At 48.1% G+C, this 24729-nt stretch overlaps 1 protein-coding gene across 2 annotated transcripts; it reads right to left on the bottom strand.

Moving 5' to 3' along the window:
* Positions 1 to 4616: 4616 nt before the first annotated feature.
* On the bottom strand, positions 4617 to 24648 carry TATDN2 (TatD DNase domain containing 2). 2 transcript variants are annotated; one of them, XM_040246079.1, is made up of 8 exons: positions 24030 to 24648; positions 23465 to 23896; positions 16098 to 16592; positions 9283 to 10149; positions 7083 to 7210; positions 5732 to 5915; positions 5138 to 5313; positions 4617 to 4761 (listed from the first exon to the last, which is right to left on the bottom strand). In XM_040246079.1, the coding sequence occupies exons 2-7, from the start codon at positions 23888 to 23890 to the stop codon at positions 5173 to 5175; spliced, it is 2241 nt and encodes a 746-aa protein (XP_040102013.1). In that variant the 5' UTR covers positions 23891 to 23896; positions 24030 to 24648; the 3' UTR covers positions 4617 to 4761; positions 5138 to 5172. The 2 variants fall into 2 exon arrangements, 1 of the variants encoding a protein (XP_040102013.1); XR_005721978.1 differs by lacking the exon at positions 4617 to 4761 and adding an exon at positions 5434 to 5530.
* Between the last annotated feature and the right edge of the window lie 81 nt (positions 24649 to 24729).

Raw genomic sequence — 24729 nt, 5'->3', positions numbered from 1 at the left:
AGGTGTCAACTCTCACATGACTCAGGACAATGCAGGGGACCCTCAAGGAAAGAGAGACTGGATGGAAAGGCTGTCCTGTTTCCTCTTTCACTGACCTCCATCCCCAACTCTCTAAGCTGCAGCTCTGCCATCCGCTCCGTGCCTGTCCACTGGGCAGACCACACACACACACCCCTTCCATCTCAGGAAAAAACACACACACCCCTTTGATCTCAGGAAACCACACACACCTATTTGGCTGTGTAGTGACTTGGCTCACTGAGCTCTTGCCTCTGAAAGCATCCGCCTCTAAGGGATGACCCCAGTTTGAAAGGCATTATCCCCATTAGGGGGGCTTCCCAGGTGGTTCAGCAGCAACGAATCCCCCTGCCAGTGCAGAAGACACAGGAGATGTGGGTTTGGTCCCTGGATTGGGAAGATCCCTGGAGGAGGAAATGACAACCCACTCCAGTATTCTTAGCTGGGAAATCCCACAGACAGAAGAGCCTGGTGGGCTTCAGTCCATTGGGTGGCAAAGAGTTGCACACAGCACACACACATCCCCACTAGAGGAATCTAAGGTATTGGAAAGCAGGTGAATGATCTGGGTAGAAGTGGTGAAGTCCACCTCCAGTGAGCCAGCTTTTCTCTCTGATGTAGAGACCCACATGTGGGCCTGGAGCTGAGGCACACCCCAGCTCTAAAACTTAGCAGGGGGGCCACCCTGATCGTGGCTGGCAATGCCCAAAGCCCTTTTCTCAACATCCAGAGGAGGAGCTAAGGCCCAACCATCATCAAATGGCACGAAAAAAACACTTCCTGACCTGGTGAAGCCGCCAGTCGGGGTTCAGGGGAGGATGGGTGCCAGGCTCCGAGGAATGCTGGTCACCTGTTGCTCCCCCACAGAGACAAGGCTTTACACTTTCCTCAGGGGGCACACACAAGCCTTCTCTCCCACTTGCCCAGGTCATTCATTCCAGAAACAGATGTTAAGCACCCACTCTGGACGGGGCTCTCTCAGCTGGCCCAGGTAGCATGGTGGGGTGGAACGCTATGAGCCTCAGACTCAGACCCAAATATGAACACCAGTTGTCTGATCCAGCCCGTTGACACTGAACTTCTCAGGCTCCTCCCATGTAAAACACCCACCTCCCCGGTCAAGACTGAACACAGTATCTCCCTGGAGGGTATCTGCACACAGTAGGCATTCAATTATCCTCAGAGCCACTTTTTACTGCATTCCTGCTGTGCACCAGGCACTGTTCTCAACACGTCTCACATGAATTTAATGTAATTTCAGTTAATTTCCACAACAAACCCACTTAAGAAGAAGAAGACTGAAGTTCAGAGGAATTAGGTGACTTCCCAAGGTCAGGTAGCAAACAGGTTTCCGACTTACCCAGAGCTGTGGCCTTGGGCCTAGGCTGCCCCATGTTCTGCTGTTCTCAACCAATCTCACCCTCTTGCCCTGCTACCTAAGGTAGCCTTTTGTTTCCATTTTTCATTTTCATTCATAAGACATGGGATCAACTTGGAGTAGGCCAAGGACGATTTCAAGTTGACAACTGGAAGAAATAAAAACTGATCGCAGGGAACACAGGGGACATACTTGAGAAAATGCAGCATTTCAAACCTGGTCCCACATCAGCCACCTCAGACCTTCTCCTGCCCACGTCACTTCCCGACATCACTAACTTCCAGCTCTCCGAAGCAGGTGTATTTACGCCCTGGGCTGAGCAAGGTATTTACACAGGAAAAATAAAAACAACAAAAAAAATGTCCTTATGAAAAAATTGTTTTATAAATAATATGCCCAGTACATTAGAATGATAGCACGTGTATTTAACTTCTTACACACTTACAGGGGTGTAAGAAATTCCCTTAGGGCAGTGTACACAGAGGAGTAGAGACCCATGCTTAGCAACCGCACTTTAGTCTGAATTCACTTCCAAACACTGTTAACAAACGAGCATTTACAGCAAGCAAGAGGGCTGCCTGGCCACTGACCAACACTTCTGCTGCCGTTCTGGGCACTTTGTTCAAGCACCATACAGTGAACATTTGCCTGGATTTTAAAGAAATGAGGGACATAAAAATGAAAGTGCTCGCAGTAAATGATTACTATTGGTCCCAAGCTTAATACAAAGAGAAAGATGTAAAACACCAGGAAGGCCAAGAGCAGATTTCCAGCCACACAGAGACTATCTCTGTGTCAGGCAGACACAGCTGCCATGCGCTCAGCTGGGATGGAGTTCAGAGTGAGGAATGTGCTCAAAAAATACACAAACCAATGACTGTGCGTCCCAGATGAGGCATCAACAGATTCCAAATTCATCAACTGTTCTTGGAACAGAGCCTCCCTTTGGACAGGCTTACTTTTGGCTTGAGCACTTTTGTCCAAGGATACCTTAAGACAGCGCTGCAAGACAGGAGGAAGTTCTGTTTCACTGCATGCAGTTTGCCCAGAGGCACCAGAGTTCACAGTCCAGAGCCCACAGTTCAGCGGAGTCATCAACAACACCCTTCTTTATTCCATTTTTTCCCCTCCTGTTTCATTGATCAGGAACAAAGAACGTGCCTGTTTTTCAAGGCTAAGAAGCAGAAGTGTATCTGGGTGTTCCTGGGCAGTAAAATGAGACTAAATGCTCAGAGGCAGCAGAGATCTGGAGAAGGTAGCCAAGCTGCTTACTTCCAGCTGAATTCTGCTGAAGCACAGACATATTTGAGAAGGTCTCCAGACCTCTGGATCCTTAGGGTACAAAGGTAGGAAACAACCAAACCACTGCTAACACTCTGAGAAATACAAACACACAGAGACCATGGGAGCTGGCTGAAGATCCATCACTTTATTTTTAGAAAGAGATGGCCAAAGGGGATGAGGGGGCAGAGATACAGAGGCATGCCAGCAACACAGCAGAAACAATCCAGTTGGCCATCCAAAAACTGTAAATGAAACACAGTGCCAACTGGCTTTCACCCCCCCTTACCCCCATCCCGCCTGCCACAGGTCGCATTTCACTGTGTAACAGAAATGAAAATCCTTTATCCTGGAGATAAAAGTAGATAGCACCTGCTGCTTCACCTTGGCAGGGAATCTGCGATGGCTCTGAGACATCCATTGAGTTGTCACTCTTCATCACTGCACGCGGGCCCGGCTGGTTTCCCTCATTGGTGTCGTGATTTCCAGGCCTTGTCATGAAGGAGACGGCTAAGCGGCAGTTCATTTGGGGAACAATGAAGCACTCTGAAACACTTAGTCCTCCAAACCTTCCAAGCAGAACAAGGCTCTGGACTCCCCAGATCTGAGGCACAGATGATGCACAGCTCATCCATGGAAGGTCGACAGTGAATCAAGGCCCACTTCCCAGGCCAGCAACTTAGGTACCCGGGCAAGGAGGAAATACCACACACGAAACCCCAAGTCCTTTTCCTTGCAGCTCATGAGGTTCCAAAGCACCTTCCACTAACACCTAGAGGGATCCAGCACAAGTGATGGATCTTCCGGTTTCGGCTACTGGTCTCCAAGAAACAGACAAAGGACCCAGGGTGGCCTGTCTCACTGAGGAAGTTGGAATTAATGATCCTTTTGTACCAAGTGCAGAGCGTCCTCACTCTTAACCTTTGTCTGTCATAACCTTCCAGGGTCTGTATGGAACATACCTTCACAAGGCACCAGCAGGGCGCAGAGCACAGCTCAGAATTTGAGATGGCCTGGCTGCTCAGAGTCCGAGGAGGGGCTCTGACTTCCACCATGGAGAAAGAACACAGTGGAGGCCAAGGTGAAGGAGAGCCCCAGGATGGGAAATGGGAGATTCATGGACACCAGGCCTCTTATTCTGCATAGGCAATGGACAGGGCTGGGCAGCGCCAGCAGAGCTTTGGAGAATTAAACTGGTTTACTTCTCGACCTGGGTGGGGCGCACAAGGGGCCGTTACGAGAGATGGAACAGAAGGAATATTTTTGGTCCAACGCTGCAGGAGAAGGGGGCAAAGTGGAGGCCAGCGGGGCTGAGAGCCCTGAGGGCAGGCTAGCAGTTTCTGCAGCAGACTGGACCCTTGGTTAGTTCAACACAACTGAGCTGCAGACCTGGGGGCCTCAGTAAGGGGGAAGAACACCTTCCCTAGGGTCCTTGTCCTCAAATAGGCTTCCTCCTCAGGTCCCCCAATCGATCCAGGTTTCCCTCCGCCAGGACTTGCCCTGGACAGTGGACGCCCCTCGGCCCTCTCTGTCAACAGCAGGGGAACCACTGAGACCGCAGCTGAGTCCTTCAGCCAGTGCTGACGCGGAACTGGCACTGGCGACGGTGCGGGCCAGACCGAAGAGTTACCCAGGGCAGCGAGGGGCTCCTTCACCGGCCACAGGAGCATCAGCCTCCGAGGCAGGTCTCCAGCCAGCGTCCCCCAGAGATTTCCCACTCGGGAGTTGTGTTTAGAGTGGAGAACCAGGAACCACACCACTGGCTCACGCGCACTAAACGAGGAGCAGTGTGACTTCACACACAGACTGCTTGCGCCTAAGCGGCAGAGACAGGCTCGGGGTGGGTGAGTTCGCTGCGCGCTCACACCCTCTCCCTCCTCTGCCCGGGAGGCCAGCCCAAGCCCCTCTCGCCCACCCTCCGCACCCCACCCAACCCTCCCCAGCCTGAAGCAGAGGCCTCCGCGGAGGTCTCAGGAAACACCCCGTCCGGGTTCCCTCTGTCCCAGCCGGCTCTCCAACATCCTCGAGCGGGGACCCACAGGCAGAGCTCATGCAGCCTTTCTCCTGTCAGGCCGCTGGTCATCCTGCAGGGTGTGGGGAAGAGAAAAGGATGAAGGTTAAACTCAACTTCAGGGGCGTCCCTGGTGGCTCAGCAGTAAAGAATCTGCCTGCCAACCCAGGAGATGCAGGTTCGATCCATGGGTTGGGACGATCCCCTGGAGAAGGCAACCCACTCTAGTCTTCTTGCCTGGAGAATCCCACGGACAGAGGAGCCTGGAGGGCCCCAATCAGTGGAGTTGCAAGAGTCGGATCCAACTGAGTTAGCACCCAAACTCAAGTTCACTCAAGACAGACCAGGCTCATCACTCACCCTATGTTTACCTGCTCCACATCTATAGAGACCAAGTCATTTTCTGTCTTGGTTTTGCAAAACTACACATGTACTGCGATTTTCCCCACCTTTCCTAGGAGACTTCTGGTGGCACTCTCCCTGCTTAAAGACTGTAGAGGCGGCGGGTGTTCTCACGCAGGGTGGCCAGGGTGCTGGCGAGCGGCAGGTCTTTGACCCTGGCGATCTCTCGAACCGTGTGCAAGGCCAGGCCTGGGTGGGCATACTGGCAAAGGCTCTTGGGAACCTGGAAGACACCAAGCATTCAGGACATCGCTGTGCTTTCTGTGCACAGCCGTCAGGCACGTGTCCCTCCCCGGCCCTTCCCGAGCAGGGCCTCTTTGGAGCTGTGTAGAGACCCCTTTACCTGCAGGTGCAGGGAGAGTCCCAGTCATGGGGGCTCTGGGTGAGCAGGGTCCCACGCTTCCTTGGACAACCCTCTACAGGGTAGAGCTTTGCACTGCCTGGAAGAGAGTGGTTACCCTTCAGCTTCTCAGCCCCCTAGACTTTGGTTCTGCAAAGCAACAGAGAGGAGACATCTACACAGCCAAGGGCGGGACCTGGAAAGGTACTGGGCACTCTGGTCCTGCCAGCCTTGCATGGGTGACCGCCCGCCTCCCACCCTCTCTCCTCAGCGCCTCAACTTAGCTTGAAGACGGCCCTACCTGTCGAGGCAGGAAATAGGGAGCGTCTGTCTCTACGATGATCCTCTCCAGCGGGATCTGTTTCAGAGCTTCCCGGGCCTCCCAGGCGGAGGAGTAGGTCAAGACGGCTGTGAAGCCCACGGACATGTTGGGAAAGTGCTCCAGCAGGGGCTCGATGACCGGGTAGCTGCCGGTGAAGCAGTGCCTGCGAGGAGGAGAATCCCACTTCAGGATTCTCTCATCACCCACTCTGCCAAAGCCCCAACTCCCTCTAGACATTTCATCTCTTCTGAGTTAATTTTGGTGGACAAATTCTCAAAAATGCAAAGACTGAATTCGAGGGAAGGACTCAACAGTCGACACAGTCAGAAGTAGAACTGACAAATGCAGCCCCTCTGGATCAGGACGACTGTGGGCAGAAATTACGTCCATGTAATCGAATAAACCGGAAGGGGCCGACGGGTGAATTTTTCTTCTCTTAACCTGACACCTGTCCATGTTCTTAGTACCATATACATCAGCCCAAAAGTGCCGAGTGACTGTGCCTCATCTCATCTGTGGCGGCCGCTCCACTCAGACGCATCACTCTTGGCCTGGGTGCCTGGAAAGCAGTGGTCTAGAGGCCTGACAGCCCCACCCTCTTCAGTCACCTGTCAGAACCGGGCTTGGGATCTAGACTGTTTCTTCAGTTATCCCATCTCACCCATCTTGAAAGAGCCAGCTGGGAATCACCTCCTGGCCCCCTTGTAGCCAGAGGCAGCTAAGGGCCCGTGCTCTGGCTCCCTGTGCCCAGCTCAGCCCCACACCCTCTGGGCAGTCACCAGCGGACTGTCTCTCACAGCTCCTCCAGGGCCCCCTCAAGCCAAGCCCATGTCCAGAACAGGCACACAGCAGGAGGCTGGTGAGTTTACCCAACTAAAGAACCCCTAGATACCATTTAGAGAAGATACCTCCTGGCCTTTAAGGTGGGGTGGGGAGGGGTGGGGAGGGATGAGCTTTCAAACCGCAAGCAGGAGAGAAAATGTCTTTTCCGGTGCCCTGGAATGCTGTGTGCTGTCACTGGACCCACAGCAGCTCCCCCAGATCAACAGCTCTCATTGCTGAGAACCGAGCCTCCGTTACAACCTGCTTCACGGGATGGTGGTCACAGTGATTCAGGGTATTAGCTCAAACCATATGAAGCTGTCATTTTTTAAGTAAAAAGTGGTCAAGTATCAGAAATTTCATTTGGGTCAAAATGATAATCTTTTGAAAAGATTCTATGAAAACTAACATTATCAACGCTCTTCTCACTGTGTTTGTTTTTCCCAGTAACATCCCAGACAGAGGGCCATGTTCACTTTATTTGCCCGCTGAAGTTCTAGGCTCTCACCTGTGAATCTTGTAGTCTGGAGGCACAAGTTTTTTCATGATTTTCAGCAGATCTTCATCAGCTTCTCGGCAGTGGATTACCAAGGGCTTCCTTAGAGACACGGCCAGCTGTAGCTGCCTCTCAAACACCTGGGAGAAGGTAGCGACAAAACCTGTGGGTGAGGGCCATTCTGGATGTCTGTTAGCTCCAGAGGAGCCAGTCCAGTGGGCAACCCCCACCATCTCCCATTCTTTGTTTTTAAGCTCTATAATGCATAATAATAGCTAACATTTACTGACTGCTTACTAGGTAGTATTATTATTTAGGTGTGTTATAACCTGTAATCCTCAAAAACACCCTAAGATAGGGTGCTCGGCCCATCATGTAAAGAAACGGAGGCTCTGAATGAGGTCAGATAACTTGCAGTTGATTAGCTAGAGCAGCCCGATTCAAACCAAAACCCAGGCTCTGCATGGAGCAACCACTGCTGCTGCTGCTGCTAAGTCGCGTCAGTCGTGTCCGACTCTGTGCGACTCCATAGACAGAAGCCCACCAGGCTCCTCTGTCCCTGGGATTCTCCAGGCAAGAACACTGGAGTGGGTTGCCATTTCCTTCTCCAATGCATGAAAGTGAAAAGTGAAGTCACTCAGTCGTGTCCGACTCTAGCGACCCCATGGACTGTAGCCTATCAGGCTCCTCCATCCACTAGGCAATGCTTATTTGGGGCTCAGGAGCATCACTTCAAGATAAGTGTCCTCTCCTTCACTGGCCCTGCCCCTACTCCCACTCCCACGAGGGAATCCATCACCTTGCACACCTTTTCCTATGTGAAAAGTTGCCACGGATATATCTGCATGATGCCCGACTCTCAGAGGTGCTCAACTACTTGTGGAAAGAATAAATACTAAAGCTGTTTCCTGCAACTTACTTTCTTAACCAAAATCAGATCTGCTAGGTGAATACCTACAGATACATTACATTAAAAAAAAAAAACACTCTTAATATTTCCATGAGTAGTTTTTTTCAATAGTGGAATATAATTCATGTTTGAATTTTTAACATCAAATTAGAAGATGCTTTTGAGTCAGGTAATTCACCTGAGAATGACATTTTCAAGTCCAACACTCATACTACCTTGTCTCAAGATAGTAGCAATGAGCCAGTACCAATTCTGACATAACTCAGGTTTAACCTGTGTTTTCAACTAAAGGAAAGTGAGCCAGGAAACAAACAACATGGAATGCTTTCAAGGACTTTAATGATGAGCTAATCCCAGTACTGAAAGCCCACTGGAGCCCTCTTTAATATATATGCCCTCCTTGAACTCCTCCAGAGGCAGAAGGCTGCAAGAGATTCTAATTTCAACACTTAATTTTTGCTTCTAAAAAGCTACTATTTGCATAATCAAACTATTATAGACTTGGGGTGGAACATTACATGGCTGTTAAAAAAGCCTATTTTTCAAAGAATAATTTAATGAAGCAGGAACATTTTCACGGTGGAAAAAACATTCAAACTACTACTTTCTCTAAACTTACTACTTTAAATTCTTTTCTAAAAGGCACATACATATAGCACTCATTTCCTTGATTCTTTGAAAGGTGCTCATAAGACATGCCACCAACTATCCCCTGCAACTCTCCAAGGGATAGCGACAACAAAAATATGAATTCCAAAACACATCTGAATTTTAAAAACTATTAAGAAGAAAGAATTGTTAGGGGACAGGAACAGCGGGTGTAGTGGGGCATTTGTCATCCCCAGGAGCCAGCAGAAAAAGAACGAGAGGAGATGAAGCTCACTGCAAGGGGGAAGTCATGGTCGCTCTTCCCTGGATTGGGAAATGATCATCTTTCCTCATTTGTGTGTTTTGCAAAATATTCTGCAATGGGCACACTAACTTTAAAATCAGAAGAAAAACATTGTTTAACTAAACAAACAAAATGTGTTGCCTCCCAAGAAGGAATGGAAGCTTTGACATTTGTATCATTCGCTGTAAAGGTCATTCAGCCCCTACCTTCCTCTTCTTTCATAAATCAACTGAAAGGAAAGAAACAGCTTGTGAAGCATTTGACCAATGACATCTGGGGTTGGGGAGAGGGGGTCTGGATAAGAGCAATCACGTTTTTAGAGATTCTGAATTCTTTAGTTCCCAAAGTGGAGAAACCCTTATGTAACCACTAAGAGAGGAACACTGTGAGCAAACGAAGGACCATGTTACCTTGTGCTGCTCTGGGACAGGCGTGGTGCACTTGTGAGAGTAATCCAAGCCCATCTCCCCGAATGCCACGGCCTTGGGGTGCCTCAAGGCCTGCAGAAGATTTCTTTCTTGACTCTCACTGTAGTAACGTGCAAAATGCGGGTGACAGCCAAAGGCACCCCACACCAGATCCTCCTGCAACAGGTCCTCCCAGAGGCCATCCGTCAGGGTGCGGGGATCGCAGAAGTCGGAGATGCAGCCCTGAAACTCCTTAGGGAAGGAGCTACTGTAAATCTTCCTGAACTTGGTGAAGGTCCCTTTGAATGACAGCTTGGAATAGAGCATGTCCAAGTGACAGTGGGTGTCGATGAAACCCTCCAGCCTGGGCTCCCGACGGCTCCTGGGCAGAGAGCTAGATGCAGGTTCCTCACCCGGCCGGGGCAGCACATCCTCCTGGAATGTTCTTTTCTCCTTCACGTATCCTTCCGAGCTTCGGGAGAAACGAGATGAACGAGACTTCCGGGATCTGCCTTCCTTGGCAGCCTCAGGCTCCCTGGAGGTGAGCGGGGGGCTCATCGTCGAGGCGGGGGAAGAGCCCCGGCCGCTCCTGCCCGCCTGCGTCGTGTCGCTGCCGCCACTGCCCACGGACGGGTACGCGGGGGTCTTGGGACCACTGGCCCAGTAGCTGGCGTAGTCACACCAGGGACTGCTGTACAGGTGAGCTGGATACATGACGTAGTCCGTGGGGAAGGTAGAAGCCTCCGGAACTGCGGAGGGTTTCAGGGGGACGGGCTCCTCCTGAGAGAACCTGGCCGTGGAAATCTCGTCCACGTCGGACCAGTCACTTCCTGAAGAAGTGCGCTCCATCACCACCTCCCGGTCCTTAGGCTGCGGAGAATGAAAGACAGAGGTTTGCCTTTGTTCCGTGTGAGGACAGCCTCCCGTGCTCGGCTTACCTGCCAAACAGAGGCCCTGGGCCGCTCTCTGGCCTCGGTGACGGCACGGCATTGACTCCTTAGCACACTTTGTCATCTGGCTTTCTGATTACTTCGCAGAAAGTGAGCCAGGCTACCACGGAATAAACTTGGGATCATGGTGTCATGTGCCCTCCCTGGAAGGGAGGCTGTGCCTGCATTCCCTTTCTGAAGAACCCCTCTTGGAAAAGAACTGCTCTCTAGGACATACAGGGTATGGTGGGGGGGAGGGTGCGGTTTTTAGAGAAAAGCACCGCCAAGCATCTCATCACTAACACATCTGTTGCACATTCGAAATATACCACCATGCCAGTTGGAGTCGTTTGAGGGTGTCTGCAAATTCTTTGACGTTACTCTCCATTGAAAGGTGGGGTCTGTGACCCCTCCCCTTGAACCTGGGCCAACTTGTATGGTAACTGATAGAGCCAGAAGGGACTGCAGCTTCCAGGACTAGGTCAAACCAGTCTTGCTCCTCTGGGGGAGGTAGACTACCATATGACTTCTGAGCACCCACAGCCACATGCTAGAGAGGTCACAGGTAGGTGCCAAGCACCAGCTGCTGGACATGTTCACATGTGAGCATGTCAATAAAATACCTCTGACATACACTAACAGATAATTAACATCTTTGCAATCTAGCTCTTCAAAATATATTTCACTATTTCCTTTTCCCCCAACAAAAAAAGTTAATCTGATTAAAATTATTAAAAATGTCCAAATGGAAGGTAAGGGTTTCTCCTCAAAATGATACTTCCCTTCTCTGAGGGTTCATTTCATATTCAAGTCCTCACAAAGTCTCTTGTAGTACAAGATACACTCTTATTTGAAGAAGATAAATGACCCTAAACAAAACTCAGTCAAGTTAATTTGAGAATTTAAAGAGGTTCCCTAAACTCATTTTTTTTTAAAGAGGGGAGATGGGAAGCAAAAAAAGGTAACAGATTAATAATTGTTCCTCACAATTCTCTGCTAGACATCATTTTAAACAAAGGTTTTAAAGATAGTTTTTAGTTTTTTATAAAGATAACTTTTTAAACAGCAATAAGGTAAGTGGTTAAGCATAAAATTACACTGGAAACTTAAAAAAAAAAACAAATAAAATATGTAGGAGGAGGAATAGGGCAACACAGGGCCAGTTGGAAAGCTACTTTTCACTAAATACATTTTTTAAACAGTGGAAATATATTTCCTAAAATACTAACAAAGAATAATTAGACATGGTTACATTGTAGGATGCCCAAAAATTTACCTCCCAAGACTGAACAAATACAAAGGGATTTGCAAAGGGAATGCAAAAGGAACAGCTATTTGCAATGTGGGACAGAATTTCCAGAGACAGAATAATACAGACCAAAAAGTGCTACATCGTATCAATGAGATCTCAGCTACAGGAAACTCTACAAGTCAAATGACATCTTTTTTTTGTTTAATATATGTAACAACAAATAACATGGAATGGAAAAGGGGAGGAGGAATCTACAGAGACTAAGAGATTTAACACTTTAGAAAATGACACATATGACTCTTACATCCTGCCTGAAACAATCATGAAATAGGGAAATTTAATCACTGACTGGATATGTGTGCTCAGTCATGTCCGAGACTCTGCGAGCCCATGGACTGTAGCCCACCAGGCTCCTGTGTCCATGGGATTCTCCAGGCAAGAATAATGGAGTGGGCTGCCATTCCCTTCTCCAGACTGACTGGATAGTTGACCCTATTAAGGACTGGAGGGAGAGGGCAGAGGGAGAGATTAGAACTGTAGTTACGCTTGGTTTTTCCCTAAAGATCCTCATTTGAGAGAGAAACATTAAAATATTTATGGGTGAAATGATATGGTAGGTGCAATTTTCTTCCAAATAAGTTGTGGAGAGAAAAGGGATACAGAGCTCAAACAAGACAAGACTGACAGTGAGTTAACACTTATTGATGATGAGTAATGGGTAGTCGGGTAATTTTCATAAATATTTTGAATATCTCATAATAAAAACTTTAAATGGAAATAATAGCAATTAAAATTCCAACTCAGATGGAAGGGTAGAGATGTCCTCTGGCTGCTTCACAAACGATCATCTGAGGGTACTGGTTAAAAAAAAAACCAACTAATTCTGCAGTTCCATCTCAGACCTCTTGAGTCAGATTCTCATTCTTCTCATCAGGGAAGTTCAGGAAATCACATTACATGACTCAAAAAGTAACTCCAGTGACAACAAAGACCATGTCAGAGAAACCTGTGAAAAGGTTCAATAAAACTAATCAAATATGAGGGGATGGGAAATGGCAGAGTGGGGGGAAAAATGACTTCAAAAAATGCACATGTACCTAGAAATACACATGATAAACAGACTTTGATGACATCATCTAAGACCTTGAAAGACTTTATATATAGTCAAGTTGGCCAGGAATAGGTTTTGGATTCCTTTTTGGGAAAATCGACAATTACCTCTACTCAAGACTGCCTAAGGTTCAGTGCACATGGTGAGAATAAAGCTGCATTTATTGAGAGTCTACTATACACGAGGCACTGAGCAAAGTATTTTCATGTATTAATTTAGCATTCAGCAAGCTTCAACCCACAAGCCAAATGCAATAAACTGCCTGTTGGTTTAAGTAAAGTTTTATTGGAATATAGCCAGGCTCATTCACTTAAATATTGTCTATCGCTGTTTTCATGCTATTACAGAAGAGCTGAATAGTTGCAATGGAGGCCTTAAAAGCTCAAAAAACCTAAAATATTTACTATCTGGTCCTTCACAGACAGAGTCTGCTGATCCCCGTATTAGTCTGTGATAACAGACTCTTTAAACAGATTCTTTAAAAAGAATCATGCCTTTTTATATAGAGGAAGAAACTGGGGCTCAAAGAGGTTAACTGACTTTCTCAAGACTGCAGTACACCGGCAGAGACAGGATACGAACTCAAAATGTCTGACTCAACACTCACCTGCTAACCTACCCAAATATATACTCAACAGGCAATCTAAGTGTCCAGTCTGACAAACAGGAGTTTCGGTATAGAAGTTTGGAAAGTTCACCCATACCAGGGAACTCCAGGCAGCGAAACAATGATCTACATTAGACAGGAAACACAGGCATTATACACTGGGTTGGCGGGAAAAGTAGTTTACAAAACCTGCTGCTCTTGGGGTTTCCAATTAAATACAGCACATGTGGGTTTTGTCCTTCCTGCCAAAAAACTCTTATTAAAGTTATAGGAAATGGATGTGAAAAAGCATAAACCTATGAAGAGAAAGCATACAGGAAAAAAGAGCAAAGCAAACTAAAAAAATAATCAGATACTAGAAAGCAGATAGAGGAACAGGCACTGGATAAGCAGATCACAGATGGTCAAAACCTAGGCCTGCAGTGAGGAAAAACCCCAAAACATGCTGAATCATACTACAGGCCCCCAGAAGACCCAGGAATTGGAGGTATCAGAGCTCTCAAAATGAAGGTGAGGCTGGAGATGAAAGTAAGAGATCTGTGAAGTTAGAGCCCCAGATCCTTCCTCCCATCCTGTACAGATGGGTCTGCCCCTTCCCTGCCCAGCAAAAGATAAGATTTGCGCTTGGAAAAGTTAAGCCAAGGAGCCTGTGGAAGAATCAGGGACAACAGACACATAGCTGAGGGTCATCACATGTTAGACACTGATGAACCCAGGCACCTCCCTCAACCTGACTCCTAAAACACTAGCAGCTGGACATGTGCTTCTGAGCAGAGCCCTGGAGGATTTGTCCCAGGGCCCCACCCCTCACCCCCCAGCAGCCTCTGAGGATGAAACTACAGCTGATCACCTGATGCTAAAGGCAGCAGTTGATAAGCCCACCCAGGCACCGAGACTTCCAACTGGCTTAATGCTTCAGCGTTAAAACATGAACAGATACCCAAAACATCTGAAGAAAAGCCTACCACAAAAGATGACACCAAAATATTTAGGGGAAAAAAAACAACAAAACAGAAGAAAACTCTGAAAAAGTAGTGCAGAAAGAAAACTTCAAAACAAACTTTTAATTCATATTCTCAGAGAAACAAGAGAAGGTATTATAACCTCAAAATGAAACAGGATGTCTAAAAAAGGACAAGTCAAAAAACTGAGCCAGTGGTTTATAATTTAAGCACGCCAAAAATGTTAAAAGCATGTGCTATCATCAATGCACGCTCCTTAATTATGCATAAAGAAAGCAGAGATGAAAGGAGACCGAGGGAAAAAGGAATCGTAAGGAATCAAAAGGAATATACCCTCAAAAAAAAAAAAAAGGTGGGGGCAGACTACTTATTTTGACAATATTGAGAAGAATTTTATGGTACTGTTAGGGGAAGCATACTGACTGAAACCGCCCACCCTGGCCAGGCACCATAGTAACCATTTGCATGAGTTGTTTCACGACAGGAGGTCCTGGTAAGGAACACGGAACTAATAAGCCACCACCAACCGGAAGAGTTCAGGAAAGGTCAAAAGGACACACCACATGTCCAACCACCTCCCAGAATCCTCCTCTCTGGCACCCATCTTGGCTGAACAAGGCGTGCACCACCAGGAAGGACTCTGAGTCAGAATGACTGGCCAAGGACAACTCAGAAACTAATCCCATCACCATAAAACCCAAGCCACATGGCAGAGCAGTTCTCCTGGGTTCCCCTACCCTACTGCTCTCCACCCAGGTGCCCTTTCCCAATAAAATCTCTTGCTTTTCAGCACATGTGTCTCCTTGGACAATTCATTTCCGAGGGTTAGACAAGAGCCCAGTTTCAGGCCCTGGAAGGGGGCCCCCTCCCTGCAACAGTACTAGCAGTTTGGAGATGAAACAGTCGTAAGAACAGAAAACTACAGGAAAGAAACAAAAATGAACTTCAAGGTAGACAAACTTTTATAAGATCGGAAATATAATCAGAGTATACTAAGTCAGTCAGCTATGAATACGGTCATGATAATTGTAAATAGATTTGACTGAAAATTGTATTATGAACCAGGGAGCTATAGGAAGGCAGAGAGGATACATTTACACGTGGGGGTACCGTCGAAGTGTAGAGAAATAAATTCTCGTCTCCTGGGTAGAAAGTCCACAGATGTCTAAATTTTTAAAAAATAAACAGTGTGAAATTGCTTAGAAACACAGACTAGGAGAGAGAGATGAAAGGGGCTACCTCCGAGAAGCAGTCACGAAGCATGGGCAGAGATGGGTACCACAGGGGAATGTTGTTCCCTCTGAATCAGAAGCAATGTTAAAAACTGCTAGTTTCCTTCAATGCTATTCAATGTCACCCTCTCCTTCCTCTAGAGCAACAGAAGTTTATCTGAATGTAGTGTTTCCCAGATGGAAGTCAGTCTGGACTTTTACAGACTCTCTTCCAAGTGTTGGCCAGATTCTTCTCAACAGGTATGAGCAGATACAATGGGGACTACTTCTGAGCCAAACTCTTAAAAGGGAGGGAATGTCCTTTGCTCTCCTCCCCTTCCTCCAGGCTGGAATGTCAAAGTAATGCGCGGAGCCTGGTCACAGCCACTCAAACCACAAGATGGAAACCGCCGATCGGCAGCAGAGAGTCAAGCAGGAGGCACCGGGTCCCCCATACCGTGGACCCATCCTCTACAAGGCAAACTGCTTAAGTCAATGTTATTTTGGCCTTTGTTACAGAGGAAAATCTGTATCTTAACATATAAATCCGAAAACAAAGCTAGCACTGAATTGAGGTTTCTTAATAAATCGGAAAGGCATGATACAAGAGAACTATCAGTTTGTTTCCTGAAGCCCTGGGTAAGTCAAGGACTGCGCTGAATGAGTAATACTTTATGATCAAACTAAAAAGACCAAGGACACTTAACAAAACTCAAAACTCCACGCTTGACCTGAGTTTGACTCACCTTCTGGCCATTCAAATGCAAGTCAGAGTTATCCAGAAACTCCAGGGGTGGAGAGCACTCTTCGGTGACCATCCTTCGGCCAACCAGGGGCTCCTCATTGGGTCTCTCCTGAGGGTCTATCACCACCCTCCTGTCACAGAAGCTGCTCTTCTCCAGCACAGCATCCTCCTCCTCCACTCTGACCTCTGGGGTGGACTCTTTCTCTTTCTGAGGAGCAGCCACGCTGACACTCCCGGCTGGTCCCTCTCCGCGATGGGGGTGCTCTGCGATGTGGGGTTTTGCCTGTGGGGCCGCCTCTCCCTTCCTCTTTGGCATCGACTTTCCCAGGATGCCCTGGATGGCCTTTAGGTAGATCATGGCGGAGCCCTGGTCTCGAAGTCTATCCCTCTGCCTTTTCTGGACCTTGTGTGGTTCCTCCATCGTACCATTTTGACCCTCCACTTCTGCTGCCAATTCAGAATCCACGGAGCTACGAGGGCTATCTTTGGAATCAACCTGGAGGAAAAAAATGAGAAATTATGAAAGGTGATTTCATATATGAAGCACTTAGCAAATGAGACATTAGTGGAGACGTCATGCCAGCCCTCAGCACAGGCAGCCACTGTGAACAATTTCAGTAGAAACTGGACTAGAAGGGCGAGATAAAAGAGATGAAAGGGGCTATCTCCAAGCAGCAGTCATGAAGGATGGGCAGAGATGGGTACCACAGAGGATGCCTCCGCCCATCATTTGTCTACAGCTGCCACAAGGAGTTCTACAATCTGGCAACGTGACACCGCCGCTTAACATGCTTCAACGGCTCTGTGTCTGCCTGACTCCTGAGTGTGACCCCGGAAGCTCTCCTCCTTGGCTGGCCCCCAGCCCTCCTTCCAGCATCATCTCCTGCCTTTCTCCACTCACCCAGGTGTCCTGAGAATGAGGGAAGCACTGGAGAAGGGGGAAAGGAAGGCCCTGAAATAAGCAGTGCCCCAAGCATCAGAACAGCATTTCATAATCCTTTTTGGACACACACTGTTCTTGTTTCCTGAAATGTCCTTGTCCATCAACAGAACTCAAATGACACCTCTTCTGTGAGGACTTTCCCAATGCTTAGTCACTCACTCCTCTGACCCCTCATACTCCAAATATCGCTGTTACCACACTCCACACCTCGTACTGTGATGAACTATCTCATTCTCTGCACCACCAGCCCCAGCACGGCCTCAGCCAAGCACTGGACATCCACTGAGTGAAGCAGAAGAGAGGATCCCCCGTGAAAGTCTCATCACTCAAGAGCCAAGATGTGCAGTGCTTTCTCGTGTCTGGGTTGCGTGACCCTCTAAAGGGCCCCTCAAGGAAGGACGCTGCCCTCTTCATCTCCCTGCTCCTCCCATCTAATGCTGGGCCAGGATGAGCAGGTGCTCAAAGGAGGGCAGCAGCCTTAAGAACACTGGCTGTGAAGTCAGACTGACCTGGGATTATACTGTAGCTCTGACCTGTACAAGCTGTGTGGCCTTGGTTCAGTCACTTAACCTTTCTGAGTCTCACTGTCCCAGGGTCTACATACATAGCATGTGCTCAAACATTTGTTCACTGGTATCTAAGCATTTGTTAAGGAAGACATAAAGATAACACTTCCATCAACTATACTTCAATTAAAAACAAACAAACAAGCTTAAAATCTTAAGGGTTTAGCATAACTATGGCTTTACTTCTCATAAAAATAATAAAACAGATAACACTACCCACCTCACAAGACTGAGAATTATGTGAATGTACCTGATGTGAAGTGACTCATTGGAAAAGACTCTGATGCTGGAAAAGATTGAAGGCAGGAGGAGAAGGGGATGACAGAGGATGAGCTGGTTGGATGGCATCACCAACTCAATGGACATGAGTTTAAGTAGGCTCCTGGAGTTGCTGATGGACAGGGAAGCCTGGCATGCTGCAGTCCATGGGGTCACAATGAGTCAGACACGACTGAGCGACTGAACTGAACTGAAGAGAGGTCAAATATTGAGATTCACATTTGACAAGCTTTAGCTTCCCAGGTGACGTTAGTGGTAAAGAACCCACCTGTCAGTGCAGGAGATGTTAAGAGACACGGGTTCAATCCCTGGGTCAGAAAGATTCTCTGAAAAAGGAAATGGCAACCCACTCCAGTATTCTTGCCTGGGAAATCTCATGGACAGAGGAACCTGGTGGGCTACAGTCCACGGGGTTGCAAAGAGTCAGACCTGACTTACCTACTAAACCTCCTTCTCCAGCACATCATAAAGTTTAAACTTTTCCTTCCACTCTTCCTTCCCCAAACTGAATTAAAAATTTGGACATGTCATCAACAGATGGAGAGAGATTTCATGTTCCCGGGTTGGAGGAAACAATATTGTGAAAAATGACTATACTACCAAATGCAAGCTACAGATTTACTGCGATCCTTGTCAAACTACCAATGGTATTTTTTGAAGAACTAGAACAAAAAACTTCACAATTCATATGGAAACACACAAGACATCAAATTGCCAAAGCAGTCTTGAGAAAGAAGAATGGAGCTGGAGAAATCAACCCTCCTGACTTCAGATTATACTACGAAGCTACAGTCATCAAGAGAATGTGGCACTGGCTCAAAAGCAGAAATAGAGACCAAAGGGAAAGACAGAAAGCCCAGAAACAAACCCATGCACCTATGGGTGACTTATTTTTGACAAAGGAGGCAAGAATACTCAGTGGGGCAAAGACAGACTCTTCAATAGGTGGTGCTGGGAAAACTGGACAGCTACATGTAGAAGAATGAAATTAGAACACTTCCTAACACCATGCTGCTGCTGCTGCTAAGTCACTTCAGTCGTGTCCGACTCTGTGTGACCCCATAGACAGCAGCCCACCAGGCTCCCCTGTCCCTGGGATTCTCCAGGCAAGAACACTGGAGTGGGCTGCCATTTCCTTCTCCAATGCATGAAAGTGAAAAGTGAAAGTGAAGTCGCTCAGCCATGTCCGACTCTTAGCGACCCCATGGACTGCAGCCTACACCAGGCTCCTCCACCCATGGGATTTTCCAGGCAAGAGTACTGGAGTGGGGTGCCACTGCCTTCTCCTCCTAACACCATACACAAAGATAAACTCAAAATGGATTAAAGACATAAAATGTAAGACCAGAAACTATAAAACTCTTAGGGGAAAACATAGGCAGAACATAAATCAAATGATGATGTAAATCAAAGCAAGATCCTCTACGACCCACCCCCTAGAGTAATGGAAATAAAAACAAAAATAAACAAGTGGAGCCTAATTAAACTTAAAAGTTTTTGCATAGCAAGGAATCTATAAACAAGGTGAAAAAACAACCCTCAGAATGGGAGAAAATAATAGCAAATGAAACAACTGACAAAGGATTAATTTCCAAAATATACAAGCAGCTCACACAACTCAATACCAGAAATACAAACAACCCAATCAAAAAGTGGGAAAAAGACCTAAACTGACATTTCTCCAAAGACATACACATGGCTAACAAACACATGAAAAGATGCTCAACATCTCTCATTATTAGAGAAATGCAAATCAAAACTACAATGAGATATCACCTCATACCAGTCAGAATGGCCATCACAAAAAGTCTACAAATAAATGCTGGAGAGGGTGTGGAGAAAAGGGAGCGCTCTTGCACTGTTGGTGGGAACGTAAACTGATACAGCCACTATGGAAGAGGTATGGAGATTCCTTTAAAAACTAGGAATAAAACCACCATATGAACCAGCAAACTCACTTCTAAGCAACCAAAATTTAAAAAGACACATGTATCCCATTGTTCACTGCAACACTATTTACAATAGCGAGAATATGGAAGCAACTTAGATGTCCATCAACAGATGAATGGATAAAGAAGCTGTGGTACATACATACCATGCAATATGACTCACCCATAAAAAGGAAAGCATTTGAGTCTGTTCTAATGAGGTGGATGAACCTAGAACCTATTATACAGAGTGAAGTAAGCCAGAAAGAGAAAGATAACCATCATATACTAATGTATATGTATCATATATAATGAATCTAGAAAGACGGTACCAATAAATTTATCCACAGAACAGCAATGGAGAGCCAGACAGAGAGAACAGAATTATGGATACAAGGCGGGGCGGGGGAGGAGGGCAGCCAGAGGGTGAGATGTATGGAGAGAGGAGAGAGTAACTCGAAGACTTACACTATCCTGTGTAAAATAGACAGGTAGTGGGAATTTGCTGTATGACTCCGGGAACTCAAACGGGCTCTGTATCAACCTAGAGGAGTGGGACTGAGAGGGAGATGGAAGGGGGCTCAAGAGGGAGGGGACCTATGTATACCTATGGCTGATTCATGTTGATATTTGACAGAAAACAACAAAAGTCTGTAAAGCAATTATCCTTCAATTAAAAAATATTTAAAAAAATTTAGATATGTCATACTAAAGGCTAAACATAAGGTAGGTGAAGGTGCTCACAATAGAGACATTTAACCTTCTCTATAAAGTAAACGAAAATCATCAACTACCGTTAGAATCTGAGGGTCTTCCCCGGGGGTCCAGTGGTTAAGAATCCGCCTGCCAATGCAGGGGACGTGGCTTAGATTCCTGGTCCTGGAACCAAGATCCCACGCGCCACGGGGCCCATCTGCCACAACAAAGACCCAGCACAGACCAAAAAACAATTAAAAAAAAAAAAATCTGAGAAAAACTTGCCAACAATTATCCTGGAGGTAATAAGGCACAACAAGGAGATGCTGGCCAGCAGGAATCGCTGATTCCAAAATGCCAGTCTAGCTATGGTCTAAATGTGTTCCCCACAAAATTCAAATGTTGAAATCTGATCCCACGGTGGTGTTATTCTGTGTGTTCTTTGGGAAGTGATTAGGTCACGAAAGTGACTCCTTCTTATTGACAGGATTAGTACCCTAGTGAAGGGGCCCCAAGACAGCTTCCTTGTCTGTCATATGAGGACATAAAAAGAAGTCTGTGACCCAGAAGAGGGTCCTCACCAAGCTGGCACCCTGATCTCAGACTTCCTGTCTCTAGAATTACGAGAGATTTGTGTGGTTTATAAGCTGCTCAGTCTGTGGCATTTTGTTCTAGCAGCCAGAATGAACCAAGATAAACATCTTCCCCTCGGAATACTCCATCACCTGGCACACAGTTCTCTGCTGAGGGGGACACACAGAGCCAAGTGTGTACCTCTCCAAGTCCACAGAGCAAATGCAGAAGGGCAGGTGGATGGGTGGGAAGAAGGCAGGTGAGTGGTGACAGGGCTTTGACTTGTTTAGACAAACAAGTCTGCAAATGACTGCAGAAAAAGCGGGGGAGAGGGGAAGAGAGAGGGGACGGTCAAAGAGGCATTTTCAAATCATCTAAATGAGTCAAGTACTGCACCTTGTTTTCAAACTAACAAACCCTCTCTAGGGAGAGTGCTTAGCAGTGCTAGAGAAAGATAGTTGGGATTAATTCTATCAAGTCTCAGAGTGTACTGACATGAATGATCTTCCAAAAGCGCAAATCTGCCTTCCCTCCATACAGAGCTCCCTAATGGCTTAGAATAAATCCAAATTCCCTCCTAACACTCCACTGCAAGCTGCCCCCTACCTAGCTCCTCAGCCTCCATTCCACCAAACCATATCCTGAGGCAGACTCGTGACTTCTTCAGGCCTCCCTCCAGACACCCTGCTCCTGTGAAGGCTCGTGGGGCCACCATCCAACAGAGTGCTTACACACAATCCTCACCCAAGTGCTTATGACTGACAGCAAGCCAAGGGAAGAACCCCAAGACTTCTGAGACAGGACCAGACTGCTCGTCTCTCCAAGGGCAGCCGTGAGAGTGACTGTGGTAAAGCAGGCCCTTGAGGCCTGGAGGAGAGGCGTGTGTGCCATTAGATGAGACCACCCCCCCATCAGGGGCCACACCCTCAACGCTCCAGTTCCCGCCCAAGAGAACCCGAGCCCAGCACGCAGCACCCCTGAAAGACTAGGCTAGATTCTTCCTCGCCTCACGATCTGGTTATTGAGATTCAATTTAATCAACTGATCGTTTTACCTTGTACCCCAAACCACTGAAATTGCATCAAGGATAAATGACAAGATCAAACTAGCCTCACATTTACCTCATTTACGCGTGTCATAGTACATGTACTTCATATTACCTACACTATGTCAAAGACAAAGCCTTTCAACTTACCATTAAATTTTTTAAAAAAAAATCAGTGTGCCCATACAAGGGTTCTGACCGTGAGGGCCACATAGAAAACACGTGGAACACTTCTCCTAAGGATAACAATCTGCCAGCAAGGACACAGAGCTAAATACAGCCTCACTTCTCAGTTCCCCATCAGAAACCACTCAGCAAAGCCTTTAGGACAAACTGTTTTCTTTCTGGCTGGTTCTGGGTTTTTTAATGATAACTTTATTTAGGGGCAGCCCATCTTACCCAAGTAAGACTTTGCCTTTCTTTGCTCCTCCACGTACAGAACTCCCCACCTCTAAAGGCCCATACCTCCAAAACCTAGAAAGCAAATCCCAAGCAACTAGCAACACTGCCTGGCACAAGCTAGGACCTCGATAAATATTTGCTCAAAACCTAATTAAAGAGGTGGCTGACGCTCACACAGTAGCCGGCAACAAAAACTAGGACTCGTCTCCTCCCTCTAACCCGGCTGGAAGAGACGGACATTTCTAAATTCATGTTCAACTTTCTCACACACACAGTGCAGGTGCTGAGAAAATGTCACTAATCCTTTAAAAAAAAAATAAAGTTAACTAAGTGGGTGAAATGCACCTCCTCCGTGAAGCACTCCTCGGTCTGCTCCCCAAAATTATGAAACCCTCCTGTGTGTTCCCACTGGGGAACTAAATGTTGAACCTCTAAAATAACCCTGCCCCACCATGCAAAAGCTCAGCGTGCTGGAAAACATAACCTTGGTGAAAAGCCACACCAAAAACCAAATCCTTTTTCTTGGTTCTGTGCCTCGAGGTATATGGCACAACTCAGTAAATTAACAACTAAATTACATACACCTATGTCTCTGGGGCACGCCAGCCACCTGGCACAGCGAATCTCCACCATGACTGATTGCCAGTTACAAGCACCTGAGAAATACTTCAATACCAGGAAGCTGTGCCCACACCCGTGCAGAACCTCAAGAATTTTTAAGTAGTTTCAAAGTGCTGGCAAGTTTGCAAACTACTTCTCAACGGAACTTCAGGTCATCCGCTGGCGTCTATCCAGTTTGCGCTTAGTCCCCTGGGAAGACCCCAGAGATGTTAACAGACATCTTTTTCTTAGCGTCCTTTCACCAAAACTCCTCCGCCAACATCTCAATCCAAGTGGAAAGGGCTTCGCCGTTTGCAAGGCGTTGGGGCCACTTACCTTAAGGCTGCAGGCTTCCTCCTCGAGAGAAGCCATTTCTTCCAGAGAAGGTCTGACAGAGCGCAGAGGGGATCCCCCTGACGAAAGGCACCCCTGTGAGCTCGGAATCAGGCCTCGTTTGCAGGCGGCCCCACCCGCACCTGGGCCAGAGGAACGGGAGGAGGAGGAGGAGGTGGAACTTCTGCGGCGGGAATGCGAGGAAGAGGTGGAACTTCTGCGGCGGGATGAGCCCCAGGACACATCGTCCTCCTTCTGGGCTTTCAGGCGCTTGGGGCTGCTGGCCCCTCCTGAACGCGACACAGAGCTGTGAGCTGGGCGGCTGGAGGGGGCCACATCACTGGGCTCCCGGAGGCAGCTGCGCTTGCGGGAACTCCGATCCGAAGTGCTGCTCCAGTGGTACTTGACCTTGCGCCGCTCCGACGCCATGGGCACCTGCAAGGTAAACAGGCGGCCGGGAGTCCGCCACCACCCCTGCTGGCCGCCCCTTCCTCAGCCTCCCGCCTTCCCAGGAACCCCTGCGGGAGGGCAGGCCACTAGGTCACAGCCAGGGGATGACTTCACTGACCTTTCCCCTTTTCCACTGCCCATCACAGTTCTCAAGGTTTCAGAGACGCTAACGCGCTTAGTGTTTCGGCGATAACAAAGCGCTTCGGAGAAGTCCAGAAGGTCCCAGGATTTACTAAAGGTTTCCTTCGATTAGGTTTCCGAGCCCACAACGTGCTTCCGCGATTACCAAGAGCTTCAGTTTGCACAGCGCTACTTCGGGGATGTCAAAGCGCTTCCGGAACTACGACGCGCTCGGATTGAGTTTGCAATACAAAGCCCTTCGCAGATGTCAGCGCTTCAAACGGCTACAGGGCGCCGTTAGGTCCACACTTGGAGGCCAGTCCTGAAGCACCCGGGCGGGCCCGCGGCCGGGAGGCCCGGAACACCGAGCGCGGGCCGCAGAGCAGGGCCAGACCGGCACGCAGCCCGCCCTGCCCCCGAGGCCCAGCCGACCAGCCCCGGGCCGGAAGGGGGCGAGCCGCCGCTCAGCCGGCGGCGCCTGGGTCCGCCTGCTCAGACTATCCCCGGGTCTGCCCCGCTCGTCCCTGCTCTCGCGGCCCGGACGTCGGCTCTACAACCTGCACCGCCCTGACGCCCTGCCTTGGCCGCCCGCCCCAATCCTGCGGGGCCGGCCCTGCCTCCGCGGGAGCTGGCACCACACCAGCCTCTACTGGACCCGCCTACCGGAACGAGTTGTGCGGCCCGCAGCCCGGCGTGCG

Source organism: Oryx dammah, unplaced genomic scaffold (genome assembly GCF_014754425.2).
Source record: "Oryx dammah isolate SB20612 unplaced genomic scaffold, SCBI_Odam_1.1 HiC_scaffold_9, whole genome shotgun sequence".
NCBI lineage: Eukaryota > Metazoa > Chordata > Mammalia > Artiodactyla > Bovidae > Oryx > Oryx dammah.
The sequence above is the reverse complement of the archived record's forward strand: the minus strand, read 5'-3'. Positions and strand labels throughout refer to the sequence as shown.

What these genes read in the sequence shown, in the direction of transcription:
- TATDN2 (XM_040246079.1), bottom strand. Translation starts at nt 23,890, where the DNA reads ATGGCGTCGGAGCGGCGCAAGGTCAAGTACCACTGGAGCAGCACTTCG. An exon ending in AGGAAGCCTGCAGCCTTAAG is followed by an intron (nt 16,593 to 23,464) that starts GTAAGTGGCCCC and finishes TTTTTCCTCCAG; the next exon opens with GTTGATTCCAAAGATAGCCC. An exon ending in CCTATTTCCTGCCTCGACAG is followed by an intron (nt 5,314 to 5,731) that starts GTAGGGCCGTCT and finishes GGTGTCTTCCAG; the next exon opens with GTTCCCAAGAGCCTTTGCCA.